We start from the raw sequence: 13,400 nt of genomic DNA, 5'->3' as shown, positions 1-13,400 counted from the left end.
AGACTCCAACCACCACCAGCTCAGCTCCACCATCGCCGCCCAGCCCCACATCCTAGAAGTGGACACAACCCCTCCACGCCATCCCCAGCCCACCGCCCCAATCCCCCCCCGGACACGACAGTCAGCAGAGCAGCACACCGCCAAGCCCGCCCGACCCCCCCAGACAGCGCCAGCAACCCCAGCCCACCAGTCCACGAGATGGATACATGCACCAGCCGGGTACCGGGGCCATGCAGGCCAACCGCTCCAGGCCAAGCACAACCCGCCAGCCACCCCGGTGCAGTCACAAAACATGGTCCGCCGCCCCACCCACCCGACCGCCAACCGCTGCCTGGCGCCCAAGCCTGCCTCCGCCAGCTCAAATGTGGTGTTGATGCGTGTTGTTGTAGTGTGCATTTAAAAAGAAAAAACGGTGGGGAAGAGAGTCTGACACCTATCTATCCATACAACAGCTGTTTACTGTATTTCTTCCCCCTTTTTCAGCCCAAACAGTCAGAACAGTATGTCTGGCACCAACATCCATGCCACACAGTCACTTAAGTCCCATTTCTTTCCCATTCTGACGCTCGGTTTGAACTTTATTACATCTTCACAATGTCCAGATGCCTAAACAGATTTGGTTGATGTCATCTAGGGGTGGTCATTGCTCCCTAGCCACCCTGTGGTGGTGCCACTGGCAGCAGCAGTGACTGCACAGAAAAATGGAGACACAGAAATTAACAAAAAGGACATTTTTTGTCAGAAAAGATCATAACAATGATGGAAGGAGCTGTAGCAGAGAAAAATACATTTCCCGAATACTGAGTAACAAACTAAACTTATTAAAAACTGCCTTCACATGCATTTTGAATGCTTAGATATCAGCTGGTAGTAAAAGAAAATTAAATGACAAAGTCTGCTGCTTCCTCAGAACCTTCATTGATTTTTCATTTCCAGTGCTCATAAAGTTCTTCCAAAGCTCACCACAGATGCCTTTTCAAGACCAGATGGATCCATAAATGCTGTCTAGACGTTGCGTAGCAATCATATCCTTTTCATATCTAAATAAAACCTATAAATAGTTGAAATAATGTGTTCCAGAACATTTGTCTGTGAATGCCCATTCTGAAATAGAAGTACGGCATAACAGAAGTGTTCAAGCTATTCTTGTCCATGTAATTCTTTCCCTTTCCAGCCAGTGAATTAGTATTTAGTTCATGGATCAATATGAGCCTTCCTGACATTTTACCTGATGTACGCACCGGTCAATATTGCATGTCTGCTGACTAAGTTAAATACACACTAACGGAAAACTTAGATGAATTAGTCAAAGCATTAGAGGGATTAAGCTCACCTAACAATTGCTACATTTTATATATTTTTGTCCTTTAATGGCGTTGCAAAAGAAAGAACCTGGAGCTAAAACGCCCATTCTTTCCAAAAGCAAATGATATTAAGAGGAACACTTCATTGATCGGGGTACTGATCACCAATTTATGGCTTGTTTGGCGCTTTGTGGTTCTCATGGTAACATTTAATGGAGGGGAGGGGAGCAAAGAAGAGAGGATATTTGTTTTTTGTTTATTCAACAAGCTTGTAACTTTTGGTATTTGCTTCAACTTTAAATAACACAAAGAAACTGAGATTTGTTTACATGTTATTTTGTCAAAATTGTTCAGTAAAATCCTACTTTAAAGACTCTTGGAAGGAGATAAGTCTTTTAGTGATCTACAGCAAATGAGGATTGACTTTTAAAGCATTAGTTTGAAAAAATTGACAAGCAGTGGCCACATATTACCTCTGGTAATGCATTTTCAAAGAAATGTCAATAACTTGAGTACAAACCATCAAAGACTTCTTCCGGCAACAAACAAATTAAATGGATTTTTCACAGATTCCCTCAGGTAATTCAATTCATCACATTAACTTTTACTGCTCTATAGCACTTTAGAAAGTACAGCTAGTCATTCCGCAATAATTACAAAGAGGTGATGGACAGCATACAGTGACAAACCTGAAAAGCTGGAAGGATAGAAGATAAATAATTGCAGTCTATGGGTTACTCTTTATAACAACACTCGCTTCACAACCACCATTGCCACAAGTGTCTTTTGCTACTTTCTTCAATGCATCATAACAGGAAGTGAAGTTTCACTTCTTTAACACTTATAAATCTTCCCCAACTGCCAAAAAAAAGCATACCTCTGAGATGTCTTCTAGTTTCCAAGAGTCACTACTTAAATAAGGAACTGTTGAAACCTGAGCTCTAAATGCGATATCTAACAACTTTACTCATAGATGAGAGCCAAAGAACAAAATAACAAAAGTTCTCTCTGATCATACAATTATTAATACTTGCTGCCAAGCTCATATTAAAGAAGAAACCTTCCAGTCCCTGATGATTTTTACTTGACTATCATGTATCAGTATGACGACACTACTGGTGCAAATCCTGGTTATTTGACTGAGAGACTCCTTATATTTGCTCTCTGAGGAATATTGGATTACATAAAATTGCTTTTAATAACCGGAAACACATGATAGCAAAGCATTATGTTTTTGTGGTTTTAGTCTTGATGTGTTCACTAAGAGCTAGAAATACAGAGGCAGCTTTTAGCCTCCCTGTGCATGTCAACAAAATAACATGTTGAAATATATCAAATGTGAGCAATTCGCTGATAGTACCGCATCAGACTGAATCAGACCTCTTTTTAACTTCCTTTCCGGCATCTGCTGTGCTGTGAGCCAAGCCAACTGGTGTTAATCACCGGCCAACATCTGTCTGGGAGGAGGTCACAGTTGCTTATACATGCAATATCAGGCTTCACAGCATGACTGTTACAACCACAAAGATGTACAAACAGGCACAGAAACATCTAAAAACCTAACCATTTGTGATACCACAGTCTTAAATTATTTAGAAAAATACACAACATGCAGTGGAAATATAACTCTAGACTAGTTATTATGTCTTTGACTTTGTTTTTAACATTTTTCCTAAAATTTTACATAGTTCAAATCGCTTTGTTGTGACTTAGGGATGTCCCAAACAAGGCTTTTTAAAAAAATGATCCATATCAAGTCCTGATACCTGCTGTTGGGACACTGTCTGTGATTGTGTCGGCTGCACCCCAGCCACCCACATGACAATGTTTTGCAGAGCCATCTTTAAACCACAACCTGTGCACAGCAAGCAAATCTGTACTAAAGGCCTTGCACGTTATTTTGTTAGTCAAATCCATGTTTTCTCCATAGAATCAAGGCATTTTTCACCTTTTACAATCGCATTCAGAGTGTAAGAGAGACTGTATTAGCTGCTTTGACCTGTGCTGCCTGTTGTGCTCAGATTTTTCCCAAATAGCACTTCATTTTAGAAGCGCGAGCAGGGTAGATAGCAGTGAATTGCTAGTCTATAAATTGATTACCTTCAAAATAAAATGCTGAGTATATCTGATTTTTATTTTACCAGGAGAATCCCGTTGAGGTTTAAAATCTCTTTTAAAGTGATTTCTGGCTAAGATTGGAAGCAGTAAATAGAATATCATAAAAACTGAAAATAACAACAATAAAAGTGTACGTGGTAGTTAAATAAATTTGTGTATCTCTGACTGATCAACAGTATATCAATCATATAAAACACTTGAACGCAATAGACGGTGGAACAAAACCCAAATACAAAAGCAGGAAATGAAGAAATTACGCAGGTGCTCTCTTTTCTTTAAGGTTAATCTGTACTCAATTAGCATAAAATACACTGAAATATGTAAAGAGCAAAAATATCAATGAATCATTTTTAAAACAAAGGGCAAGCACTCTAGCCTAGCTATGCTTGTCTTTGGGTAAGTATCATCAGTACATCATATTGTATGGTGAAGAAGTATTTAAAACACATTTCAATATCAGACAAACAAAACTTGGACAAACACAAAAAAACTGTTAAAAAGTTATGATTTCATTTATTATGAGAAAAAAAAGCTATTCAGACTTACTTGGCCCTGTGTAAAAAAGTAATGTTACCCTTGTTACAACATGAACTAACTGTGATTAACCACAATTTTGGAAAGCTAAGTTATGTTGCACTTGCAACGCTAAGATCTGATTACTCATAGACCCATAGACTCAAGAAGTTACATAAATAGAACCAACCTGACAACATGAAGTAGGCTAAAATATCTCAAAAACCAACAAATCATGCCCTGATCTAGAGTAATTCAAATCAAAATTAAAATGTGTCAGTCTGAAGAGGAATAAAAAGCAATTTCTATTGTTTTGGTACTCCAACAAACCACAATGACAGCCATTATTAACACATGGAAAAACTTTAGTGCACCTCCCCAAGAGTGGACAACAAACCAAAATGACTAAGAGTGCGTAGACGTTTTTATCTAGGAGGCCACAAAAGAACCCAGAACAACACCTAAAGCACTGCAGGCACCACATCAATCAGTAAAGATCATGATTCAACAATAAAAAAGAGACAAAACAAAATTAATAGGAGATTTCAAAGACAAAAACCACTGTTAATAAAAAAAACAAAAAAAACAAATGGCACCATGAAATCTGCTCTCTATCAAAAAATCCTGAAGGAGAATGTTTGAACATCAGTTCATGACATTAAGCTCAAAAAAGCACTTAGGTTGCACAGCTGGACAATGATCCGAAGCACACCAGCCTCTGAATGGCTTAAAAAATTATGGTTTTGCATTAGATAAGTCAAAGTCTACTTAAATTTGATCGAGATCCTTTCACATCACCTTAAACAGGCCATTCATGAAAACCCACCAGTATAGCTGAATCACAACGATTGTGCAAAGAAGAGTGGGCCAAAATTAGTCCATTTATAAGACACTGCCTGTTATTAAACACATTTTATAGCAGTCACTGTTGTCAAAGGTGGCAGAACCATTAATTATGTTTAGGGGGCGGTTAATTTTGTTTTACTTGCTTTTTATATTAACCCAGGTTATCTTTGTCTGATATTAAAAAATCGTTTGATGATCTGAAACATTTAAATGCGATGACAAAATACAAACAGAAATAAATGTGTAAGGTTGCACATACTTTTTCACAGCATTGTAGCTGCTTTCTTCACGGAACTAACGCTGCCTTGAAGCAGCATATTAAGGCTGCCCTGCAGAAACTTCCGTTGGGACAAAATGTCTGTCATTGTCAAGAAGACAGTTAAGTGTGATATTGATGAAATGTAATCTGCTGTTTTGCTGTACTTTGAAGCTACTGAGCTCTAAAGCACACTGACGTTATTAACTTTAATGAGGTATCAGTGACTTTAGTAGTAAATACATATTCTTAAACACTATAAATCAATATCAAACCAAAATAAAAAACCCTGACTGGGACACATTTGATTATCTTTTAAAATGAAAACAATAACTCACTACCTCACTGCATTGGCAGAATGCAAGCAGAGTTCACCCCCTGCATATACAATGTGTTTGCAGGCAGCAAAGTTGAGGTTTCCTGGAGTCTTACTCAGACTGATGTGAACACCTTATCATTGCTATACGTTTCTTTACTGGGTTTTTTCAGCTGTGATTTAGGTCAAATAGTGTCATGAACCAGAGATGAGTCAAAGGTTCAGACTTTATTTTACCAAAGAGCATACAGACACAGACTCCAAATGAGTAAACGGTGAGATCATGAACCCTTTTACTGCTTTTTGTAAATTACCTTATCACTACAAATGGTAATAATACAATAAAACTAACAAATCCTATGTAACCCACATTTATCACATTATTTTAACCCATTATTTAGTGTGCCTGGCTAATGGAATAGATTTGACCTTAGATCTAACTAAAAGAAAGCAACTTTTTACACTTGGGGAGAGGCAGGGCCAGACCTGTCCTCCAGGGTTTTCAAGTTAGGTACACTCCTCTTAAATAAGAATAAGTATGTGGCTAAGCAGACAACTGCTCAAGACAAACTCACACATGTGCATTGCACTCTCAGACACACCTAAACCCAAAACCAGAAGAACATAACACAACCGTTAAGGAGGTTTAAACAGTGCCTACAAACACATTACAAAACAGCTTCCATGCCCACTGATCTTTTTAATGTAATTATGATGAATTAAGAATGAGAGAGTTGACAAGGACAGATGGGAACATACATCTGCTTTGGTGTCACCAGCAAAAACCACAGGAAATATACCTAATTTGTTTCATTTTCTTAAGAAACATTATTGAATTCGCTTAGACTCCAAGTTGGGCTTCTGGTTTATACAAGCCATGGGGTCACCTTTTTGGAAATGTTTTCGTTTTGGTGTGGTGACAATCATGAGTCAGTGTTTGAACCAGAGCCGAACATTAGACAGGCGTGCTGCAGCAGCAGAGGTTTTAAGGCACCCCAAGAATTGTGCTGTATAAAATGAATCATGTTTTACAAACATTGGTGCTTTAATTTGCTGGATTTTCATGTGGACAACCAATTTGCAGATATTTAAAACAATGATGCCACATCCCCACTTCTGACCTATCTCCGACCCAATCAAGTCAGAGGGGACAACCGCAAGCTTTAAGCCAGCAATGGACTGTTAATTTCCCAAAGGACCGCATGAGTTAGGGGGACTGTTGTTGAGTGCTGGATCATTAACTGAACTCAGTCATTACAAAAACTCCAAAATACAGCTGGGTATAATATTACCTCCAACCGAACAATGTTACGTAACATACCATACTAACAATCTAACAATCTTCTTATAAATGATAATAAATATATAAAAACTATTGACAGATTGTGTTAATTTAGTACAGATTGTGCAATATGTGAGAAAACCAGTCAGTTCCTCAAAAATGCAGCCACTTTAACCCTTTTCTTCAGGCAATCAACATTTAAGAGCAGCATTGCATAATACTGGGGAAAGGTTTTGGTATTGCTTCCAGCACTTTCTGTGAGCTTTAGCATGCTGGGCCAGTGTCAGCTATTAGCAGCTACTGTATCTACAGACTCTGGTACCTTGATTTCCAAGTGAAATACAAACTTCAGTTTCATTTGAATAGAGGACTTTGAACCACAGAGCAACAGTCCAGTTCTTTTTTTCACCTTAGCTTAGGTATGATGCTTGAAGCCCATGTGTAATATTTGTCACTGTGTACTGGCTCTTGATGTTCTGACTCCAGCCTCTGTCTACTTTTTGTGAAGCTCCCCTAAATTCTTAAAAAATATAGCTTCACAATTCCCTCAGGGCTCCAGTTATCCCTGTTGCACCTTTTCATACCACACTGTTTCCTTCCACTCAACTTTCTATGAATATGCTTGAATACAGCAGTCTGTGAACAGCCAGCTTCTTTAGCAATAATATTTTGTGGCTTAGCCTGCTTGTGGAGGGAGTCAATGACTATCTTCTGTCCAGTCAGCAGTCTCTTGTGTAGCCCACTGGCCCAGACCAAGACCATGTAGAGGCTCAGGAAAGCTTTGCAGGTGTTTTTAGTTGATTACAGATTACTATGCAGATTACAGATTACTTTGCTATCTGGAACAGAAAACTGTTCCAGATAGCAAAGTCTAAATGTGCCTTTTGAGTTTGAAGCAAACTTGTGTTAGATTATCAAATAACGTTAGGTTGTTACCTTCTTCTCTACTTTTCTCTTTTGTTTGGGCACCACAACTGGCTCTCACCAAGGGGCCCACATCCTCCTAAATCAGGCCCTGGGTAGAAGCGATAAAACACCGAAGATCATGTGTAATACTCACGGTTAGAGGCAGGGAGCACACCACGAAGATGACAGTGATAAGCGCCAACAGCACCAAGTGGTCCATCTCCTCTTCTCCACGTCCGAACCAGGCCAAGCTCAGCCTTTTCTTCCGTGCCACCGACACCACGGAGCCACGGCGCACCATGTGGTTCTGGTGCATTTGGCACAGGCTAACAATCACTGAGCCGTTGCAGACGAACACGATGAAGATCAGCAGTGCCATGAGCGATGAGTAGGACAGAGAGAAGGCCAGCACCAAGTTGGCACGGTCATCCCCGGTGGCATCCATATCCACAAAGCACCACGTCCCTGGGCAGTACTGCCTGAACTTACCATACCCGCCATACGGTAAGAGACAGAAGGCCAAAGAGAATAGGTAAATAAAGAAAAGGGTGAATTTAGCAAAGCTGCGGCGGATGTGCACCGCGTAAAAGTACGGATGGCTGATGGCCAAGCAGCGCTCCAGGGCCATGGCGCACAGGATGAGAGTGGGCGCCAACCCGAAGAAGCTCACCGCAAATCCAAACAGGTTGCACAGTCTATCACCACCCAGACTTATCAAGGACGTGTTCTGGGAATAGCAGAGGAACACAGGTGGGCTGAGCAGGCAGGTTCCCAGGAGGTCAGTGAGGGCCAGTCCTGTCACCAGGATGCAGAAGACTGAGGACCTGGAGTGGTGCTCCTTCTGGTGCACTCCGAGGATGAAGAGAGCCAGCAGGTTTCCCCCCACTGCAGCCAAAAACATGATGATGCTTGTTGTTGGTTTGCCAGAATAGCCCATAATAGAGGGGGTGTTGTGGCATGATGTGTTTGGAACAAAGCTGTCGTTCATGTTTTGTCAGAGGGGAATTTTCTACCACGACAGGGTTTAATGAGAAGAGTCAAGATTTCCAGACAAGTGAAAATCCTGTTTTCTTGAAACAATGACTTCGTACGGCACATAACGATGATGCATAGAAAAGTGCATGATGCTGCCTTGTACTAAACCCTCACAGCTTCATCCCATTCATTTCTTGCAGTTCCTGTGGACACATAAAATTACCTTTAGATTAGGCAGACATTTCATAAAAATATCAAACATCACAGCAGAGTGGTATCATATTAAGATTAACAGAAAAAACTCACTTTTATTCTGCCATCATGTTATCGGAGTCAGTAAATGATTCATACAAGAACTTACAATAAACAATATTTACTTACCTCTAACCGGCGTAGCAATACTTGAAAAAAACTATGAACAAGTTTCACCTTTTTCCTCTCCCTAACCTTCTCATTTTCCAGCACTGGCGGTCCAGTTTTTGTTTCACTCAGAGGAAAAAAATAAGAGAAAATCCTTAGATACGGAGTTTAAAAGTAGCGCTGTCGGCATATCCGCTCTGACTTAGAGAGCACGACTGATCGGGCAAAGCTTTTCAGTGACGCGCCTCCCAGTCCGTTTTGGATCGATACAAAGCCCCTCCCACCTCACAACACGTGTAGAGATGATGGTGATGTTCAGAAGAACAGTTCCACAAATGCTGCAGGATGATAATGATGAAGATATTTATATTTGGTCTGTGTATACATTTGTTCGCAATTACACCAATTATACACTGGAAAGTGCAGGAGAACATTTTTTAATAATCACTTTAAAACAAATGGCACCACAACCGTGTAAACATTCAAATACCTACGGCAATTTAGAGATTCCGATTACATAACACTTATGTTGTTGGACCGTGGGAGAAAGCTGAAGTACCTGGAGACAACATGTAAACTTCATGCAGAAAGACCCGCGGGCCAGGATTTGAACCCAGGACCTTCTTCCTGCAAGTCAACAGTGCTACCAACTGCTTAACCTTGAGCAAAAAACAAATCAGCAACAAAAAGTAAAAAAAAAAAAAAGATGCAATAACATACAGTATTTAATACCAAAAATACACATTTAATTGGTGAAAGTCATGTTTTACAGAAAGTGAAATCAAACCTCAGTTTTTCTTACCATTTCTTTTTTTATAATGTGAACAAGACTGTCTTAAGTCACTATTACAGTCGTTCCACATTTTTACCCATACATCTGATGTTCTGTTTGGTCTGGCTAAAAAAAACAAAACATTTTCATCTAAGTTTACCAGACACCACAGTGATAGTTTCTTCCATCAGGCCGTTGAAGAACACAGTGAACACCTTACAGCTAGAGTAGTTAACCACTCTGCTGTGAAACAAAAATAACCATATTTACTCTATCACAACCACCCGTTCTTTTTTTGTTTGTATACCAAAGAAAACTGTACATGCACATACTGCTCCTTAATCATTATTTTTATTTCCTCTAAAGTTTGTATATTAATAGTTAATGTTGGCACACTATGAAAGCTGGAAACCAAAGTCAAATTCCTTGTTTGTGCACACAAACTTGGCCAAAAATGCTGATTCTGATTTGTAATTTGTTTGTGTCCTGGCCTACCACTTTAGACAAACAGTACAATGGATCTTGTTGCCTTACCATGTCAGGTCGGATTTGTTCTGCAAAACGGAGAATATGGGATATTACCAGGCTTATAGGCTCCTAAACTGTGTAATAAGCTGCCCCTGCATATTACTGGCTCTGCCACATTACACATTTCTAAGACATATTAAATGGCACATTTTTCTTCACTGGGTTTCCAACCTTAGTAAGATGATGTATTTGATTGTCAGATGTCATTTTTCGCCTTACAGTGTTTTATGACTTGTACAGTACTTTGGTCAACTGTTGTTTCTAAATATCTTTAAATATGTCTTCTAAATAATTCTGATTTGACTTGATGGACCTCATCTGGTTCAGGGAACAAGAAGGACAGGCCATAACAATTATAAAGAGACAACCATAACAAGGAAAAGGAGAACGGGTTTGGAGGAATCAGGGAAGCGACAGTCATGACGATGTATACATGTATATGGAGTGGGTAAAATAACTATTGAACAAATCACCAATTTTCTAAATAAATATATTTCTAAAGCTGCAATTGACATGAACTTCTCACCAGATGTTAGGAACAATCCAGTCCACAAAGGAAAATAAATCAAACCATAGATGTCCCTAAATTGTTATAAAATGAAATGACACAGCAAAAAACCATTGAAAATGCTTACTTAAATGTGTACAAAAAACTGTGTACGAAAAACTTTGTTGGTGAGGACAAAGTCTAGATGCCTCTTGAATGGAGAAAACAGGGATGTATCGCTCAGGTGTGATTTTGACCTATTCTTTCACCCAAACAGTCTGAAGAACCCTGTGTGCTGTCCACAAAACCCTGAAGGTTCATGGCAAAGAACTCTCTGAGGATCTGAAAAAAGAATGAGTCACTGTAGGTAAAGATGGCCTAGGCTTATATAAGAAGATTGCAAACACTCTGAAACTGAGCAGCAGCGATGGCCAAGACCATACAGCTGTTTAACAGGACAGGTTCCACTCACAACAGTCCTAGCCATGGTCGACCAGAGAAGTTGAGTGCACATGATCCACACACACATACCTCTGTATATAACCAATGGTTATGTCTCAAATCAAGAACCTCCTCAACCTTCTCATCAGAGGGCCTGTTCCTCATTGGAGTGAAGACAAGCTCCCCAAGGCTAAACAGTCTCTACTGGCCTACAGGATGGCGTGGCTGCATTGTATCTTATGTTACAAGAGAATGTTTTTTTATCAGTGCAAATCAATTCAGGGAGTCCATTCCATGTGATCCTAATTTAAACTAATCTGTGACTTGAAATTGAAAAGGCCTCCATATGGAACTGTTTTCTGCAGCTCCAAGCAGCCGGTGGCGAGTACGCACAGCGTCACGGTCACGCTGTGCGCCGCACTGACCAGTCTATTCCTCTTCTTCGTCCATAGAGTGGTTTAATGGCCTTAACACCGCCTTCCTTTCTTTTTGTTTTTCCAAAGCTACCCCGGGAAATTAGACCTGCCTCCCTGTCCGATGATGCCATGACAGAAAGTGTGGGAAATGGAGGAATTTGTCCACAGAAATATAGGAAATTGGTATGCTTGACTATGACACCTGAAAACATCCACGGACAGTCCACGTTGCTCACAGTACGCACGACCATGCTCTGCCCTTTAGCCCGCATATAGTGCTGGAGGGGTGCAGCCGCTGCCACAGACGTTTGGTGCAAAATAACCACAATGTTTAAGATTATAGCGCCGGTAAAAACATTACGCGACTTCTGGCCGCAATGTTTCTCCAAATAAAGGGCTGGAGAGGGGGGCATTTTTGCCTGACACCTGATGAAAAACGCTTGCATTTTCTTTCAATCAGCATCTATGCATGACTGCATAACACATTGCCTAAATGTTTTGTACTCATAAAATCAATGTGATTTCAAAGCCGTATCCAACTGTTGATTGATGTTTCTCAGGTTTAATTAAGAGAGAAAGAGAGGGAGATATACAAACAGACAAATTAGACTATTTCACTAATTCCACTTAATTATTTTGGTGTTAAAGCCTGAAGAAGAAAAGAAAAGCATGGCCACAACCATTTTCCTGAATGTCTAGTAACTCACAATAAAGTCTTGACAATGGAAACCAGCATGCAGTATTTTAGAATTACAGCATGCTGGCCAAAACTCTGTTCTGTGTAGGTAAAAGTCATTTTTTCTCAAGAAGCTCTCAGTTGAGCAATCATTTTGCTAGGTAGTTAACATTACAGGCTAATGTATGTCGAAGGCTAAATATATTGCTCTCTGATATAGAGCAGCAAACAAAAATAATGAATAAATAGAAAAATGCTACTTAGCTGTCTGTCTGATTTGATTAGCATAATAATAGATGCAATAATAACATTAACTACCTAAAGTAGATTTGTGACTTGAAATGAAAGGTAGGTCTTAAGTTGAGCTGGATGAAAGTGTGGAGAGTTATATTTATATTAGTTATGGTACATTATTAGTGTAATGTTTCAACCCCATCAGAAAACAGTCAAATAATGTACAGGTCCTTCTCAAAATATTAGCATATTGTGATAAAGTTCATTATTTTCCATAATGTCATGATGAAAATTTAACATTCATATATTTTAGATTCATTGCACACTAACTGAAATATTTCAGGTCTTTTATTATCTTAATACGGATGATTTTGGCATACAGCTCATGAAAACCCAAAATTCCTATCTCACAAAATTAGCATATCATTAAAAGGGTCTCTAAACGAGCTATGAACCTAATCATCTGAATCAACGAGTTAACTCTAAACACCTGCAAAAGATTCCTGAGGCCTTTAAAACTCCCAGCCTGGTTCATCACACAAAACCCCAATCATGGGTAAGACTGCCGACCTGACTGCTGTCCAGAAGGCCACTATTTACACCCTCAAGCAAGAGGCTAAGACACAGAAAGAAATTTCTGAACAAATAGGCTGTTCCCAGAGTGCTGTATCAAGGCACCTCAGTGGGAAGTCTGTGGGAAGGAAAAAGTGTATCAGAAAACGCTGCACAACGAGAAGAGGTGACCGGACCCTGAGGAAGATTGTGGAGAAGGACCGATTCCAGACCTTGGGGGACCTGCGGAAGCAGTGGACTGAATCTGGAGTAGAAACATCCAGAGCCACCGTGCACAGGCGTGTGCAGGAAATGGGCTACAGGTGCCGCATTCCCCAGGTCAAGCCACTTTTGAACCAGAAACAGCGGCAGAAGCGCCTGACCTGGGCTACAGAGAAGCAGCACTGGACTGTTGCTC

General features: G+C 40.0%; 1 protein-coding gene across 1 annotated transcript in view; it reads right to left on the bottom strand.

Moving 5' to 3' along the window:
• ptgir (prostaglandin I2 receptor) overlaps window positions 1–9,081 on the bottom strand; it is a 32,623-nt gene extending 23,542 nt beyond the window's left edge. The window contains exons 1-2 of the mRNA XM_047390658.1: window positions 8,898–9,081; window positions 7,696–8,719 (exon numbers count right to left, since the gene is read on the bottom strand). Of these exons, the coding sequence (XP_047246614.1) occupies window positions 7,696–8,529 (834 nt within the window). The 5' untranslated portion in view covers window positions 8,530–8,719; window positions 8,898–9,081. The remainder of the gene's footprint in view (window positions 1–7,695; window positions 8,720–8,897) is intronic.
• Between the last annotated feature and the right edge of the window lie 4,319 nt (window positions 9,082–13,400).

This window comes from Girardinichthys multiradiatus, chromosome 18 (assembly GCF_021462225.1).
Source record: "Girardinichthys multiradiatus isolate DD_20200921_A chromosome 18, DD_fGirMul_XY1, whole genome shotgun sequence".
NCBI lineage: Eukaryota > Metazoa > Chordata > Actinopteri > Cyprinodontiformes > Goodeidae > Girardinichthys > Girardinichthys multiradiatus.
Note: the sequence above shows the minus strand (reverse complement) of the source record. Positions and strands in the feature narration are given on the sequence as shown.